Source organism: Lathyrus oleraceus, chromosome 4 (assembly GCF_024323335.1).
Source record: "Lathyrus oleraceus cultivar Zhongwan6 chromosome 4, CAAS_Psat_ZW6_1.0, whole genome shotgun sequence".
NCBI classification, from domain to species: Eukaryota; Viridiplantae; Streptophyta; class Magnoliopsida; order Fabales; family Fabaceae; genus Lathyrus; species Lathyrus oleraceus.
This window is the reverse complement of record NC_066582.1, coordinates 64,212,082-64,215,628: the sequence shown is the minus strand read 5'-3', so window position 1 is coordinate 64,215,628 and position 3,547 is coordinate 64,212,082. Positions and strand designations below refer to the sequence as shown.

The 3,547-nt window shown below is 28.3% G+C and overlaps 1 protein-coding gene across 1 annotated transcript; it reads right to left on the bottom strand.

The window, feature by feature from the left end:
• Positions 1–729: 729 nt before the first annotated feature.
• LOC127073372 (protein DMP2) lies at positions 730–1,583 on the bottom strand. Its single transcript, XM_051014526.1, has one exon. It carries the CDS (start codon positions 1,471–1,473, stop codon positions 823–825), a length of 651 nt encoding a protein of 216 aa, XP_050870483.1. The 5' UTR covers positions 1,474–1,583; the 3' UTR covers positions 730–822.
• Between the last annotated feature and the right edge of the window lie 1,964 nt (positions 1,584–3,547).

Sequence of the window (3,547 nt, the reverse complement as noted above, 5' to 3'; positions counted from 1 at the left end):
TCATAATCCAATGACATGAAGGTGTCAAACTTAGTTTAATGTCCGAATAGTAAAATTCATTGTTAGATTGAAAAATATTATCATATATATCACACCTATATAATTTTACATAAAAAAAATCATTTATTAGGTTAAAGAGATCGATAAAAATTAACGATTTTCATGAGGTTTTGTAAGACGTTCGGTTTTATTTATCTTATTAACATGCCAAATGATTTTCGATTGATATTAAATTTTATAAATATGACCTATATGATAATAGTTTTCAATCCAACAGTGAAATTTGTTATACGAATATGCGGTTAAAAAATTATCGGGGGATCATATTACTAAATTTGACACTTTGTGTCATTTGATCCTGAATATATATATATATATATATATATATATATATATATATATATATATATATATATATATATATATATATATATATATATATATAAAAGTGAGAATCAACTAACTCTTAAAATAATTTTTAAAATTTTTTTTTAAATTGAATGTAATCTAATAATTAATTAACATTTATACTTAATTATCGATTAGATTAGATACAATCTACATACTATAATTTAAAATGGGGTTCAACATACTTCAAAATTATTATTTTTAACTTATTCCAAATTATAATCTTTAATTTAGATTTAATTCAATAACTAATTGAATTAATTCAATTTAAGGATTGTGATTTGAGAATAGTGAAATACAAAATTTTGCACAAGATAATACTGAAATAGTGAAATCTATCTTTCAGAATGATTTGTGATATTGTTTTACACAAGATACTCACACACCAACACAAACTGTAAACCCTAGAAAGACCTAAACATTATGAGTTGGATTTTGTGGGGATTCCTCTGTATTATTAGATATTCGGGATGATTCATGAGAATCATCTGTAGTAACAGGATATCCAATTCCATGTCTATGTTGTGGAAATATCACAAATATCCAACCAACAAACACACCAATAACTGGAGGCAAAACCTGCAGAAGACGCTGCTGAGTTGACTCAAAAGAAGGGTAAAAACAGTGGACAGTATTTGTATCAAGAAGTCCAAGTATTGCAAAAATAAGCAAAGACAAAGCAGCATGCACAAAATCACCAGCCCTAAGCCTATACTTTGATAAGTCAACTGAACTCGTCGGCTCGGGTGAAGGCCATAATCCCTTGGTTGTCACAATGCCATAGTGTCTCTTTTTATCAGATCCTGTGTAACTATCTGTGAAAGTTGAAAAGAAACAATTGAAACCGCATGTAAGAAGTAGAATTGAGGTAAGGTACTTGTTGCTGGTTTTGCAGTGACCACTGTTGGTGACAACAGGGTTTAAGAATTGGAATAAGAATATTGTCCCTGTCGGGAGTAGTTTTATGAGGCTTCCAATTCCACCAGTGCTACTGTTTTTTATGCTACTTATAGCAGCTGTTGTTGTGTCTGTGTTTAGGGTTTCATTTTCGCTTTTTTTATTCATCTTAATAAAAGAGAGATTAAGCTAGCTAAAGGTTTCTTTTGTTTTGATTTGGTTGTTTTTTTGTGTGTATGTTATGTGGTTGTTGATTGATTTTATAGAAGAGAAAAGAGAGATAGGGAGTAACTTCGTAGTAAATGACTCCTAATATTGGACTTGGCTTTTAATCTTTAAGTCTAATTAAGTTGGAATAATTTGAGGCTGCTAGTAAATGACGACTTTTGAAATATCTTCAGTCTTCACACCACAACCTTAAAAATAAACAAATTTAATATTCCTATTTGGCCATTTGCACCAGAGCCCTATGCCATGCATTTTGAACAAGTCCAAAATGATTACTAGTAAAAGGTCTAATTAAACATTCTTACCAATTAATAAAAGTCCAACAAGAAGAAAAACTTAACACACACGGAAGAGAAAATATATTATGGATATATATTCTGTCTGGGATTGATTATAAGTAAATTAACTTATTATATTATTTGAATTATTAATAATTTATGGATATATATTTCTTTTGGTATTGATCATAAATAAATTAACTTATATATATTTAGTTAATTTTTTTTGAATAAGTTGACCGATTGATTTGTTGTATTTATAAAACTAGTCAATGAACTAATTTTTTTAAAAATAAAATAATATATTAATAGAAAAGGTATAAACTATCAAAATACAAATAATCCTTAAGCACAAGAAGTACATAGAGGATTATCAAGAAAACAAATAAAAGGTCACCAATAAATAAACACCACAACCAATCAGAAAAAAACAAAATCAAACAGAAAAAAAGGTAAGGAAAATAGCAAATGTACAAAAGTAACAAAAAGTATAACAAGTGCTTAGAGAATACCAGTCGTGATTACACAGTAGGACAAAAATGTATTAAATAAGAGAAAAATAACATAAAAGTCAAAATGACCAAAACGAACATCTAAGAGAAAAAAAGTAATTCAAGAGCTTATGAAATCTATCATGAATCAACAAGGAAAAACAGACAGTCAGAGAGAACAAGTTGCAAGAAGGTAGGCACAAATATCACCACAAAACAGAAAAAATGGGCAGCTAACCCCACAACAAATCCCTAATTGCCTAACCAATTAAGCAGGTCTCGCTTCCGGTCTACTAGAAAATGGCATAATCTAAAGCATTACCATAAATCGATTTCCAAGTCAAACTAATAATCAAAGATATTCAGTGATTAAGGGCCCGTTTGATTGAGTTTTGATTTTCTATTTTTAAAAATGATTTTATAAATCAGTTTTAAAAAATTGTTTTTAAAAAAACTAATGGAATAAAATATGTTTGGTAGCTCTGTTTTTAAAAATCGTTTTAAAAATTTAAAAGTTAAAAACTTGTTTGGAGAAATTGTTTTTGGTTTCTAAAATCTAAAAATTGAAAAATTTATAGTTTTTAAAAACTATTTTATAAATCAATTTTAAAAGAGTTTTGAAGAAAAACAATAAAATAAAACATGTTTGGTAATTCTACTTTTAAAAATCGTTTTAAAAAGTGTACCATTTTTCCTTGTTTTTTCCTCATCATAATTTCCAAAACTAAAAACCAAAACCTCTAAAACCTGTTTTAGTTTTTTAGTTTTTAAAACTCTCAATAGAGAATAGTTTTCAAAAACAATTTTATAAAATTAGACTACCAAACAAATTTTCTTATTTTCAAATTTTAAAAACTAAAAAACAGTTTTACAAAATCAAATCAAACAAGCCCTAATCATCAAGTTTTCTCTACCAAAAATAACATTATCTCACATTTTCCAAATAACCCAGACCACAAAAACTTATTTTCAAGTTTTCCCTACCAAAGATCAAGGCTAAAGAAGCTTATTTTTCAAGACTAAAACCATGTAACATCTCAAAAACCCTATAATCGAGTGAGGCAGATACCTCGGCCACTCAACCCACTTAAAATCTCAATACCAGATGGCAAAACAAAAAGATTATCTGCCAACTCCACCAACCTAACACACACCCATTACTAGGCTCCGACACAATTTGGCACCTTAGGACATTCTTCATAGCCAAGAACTTATTTCGATTGAGTTGTCAAGAGAACACCACCA

What these genes read in the sequence shown, in the direction of transcription:
- LOC127073372 (XM_051014526.1), bottom strand. Translation starts at nt 1,473, where the DNA reads ATGAATAAAAAAAGCGAAAATGAAACCCTAAACACAGACACAACAACA.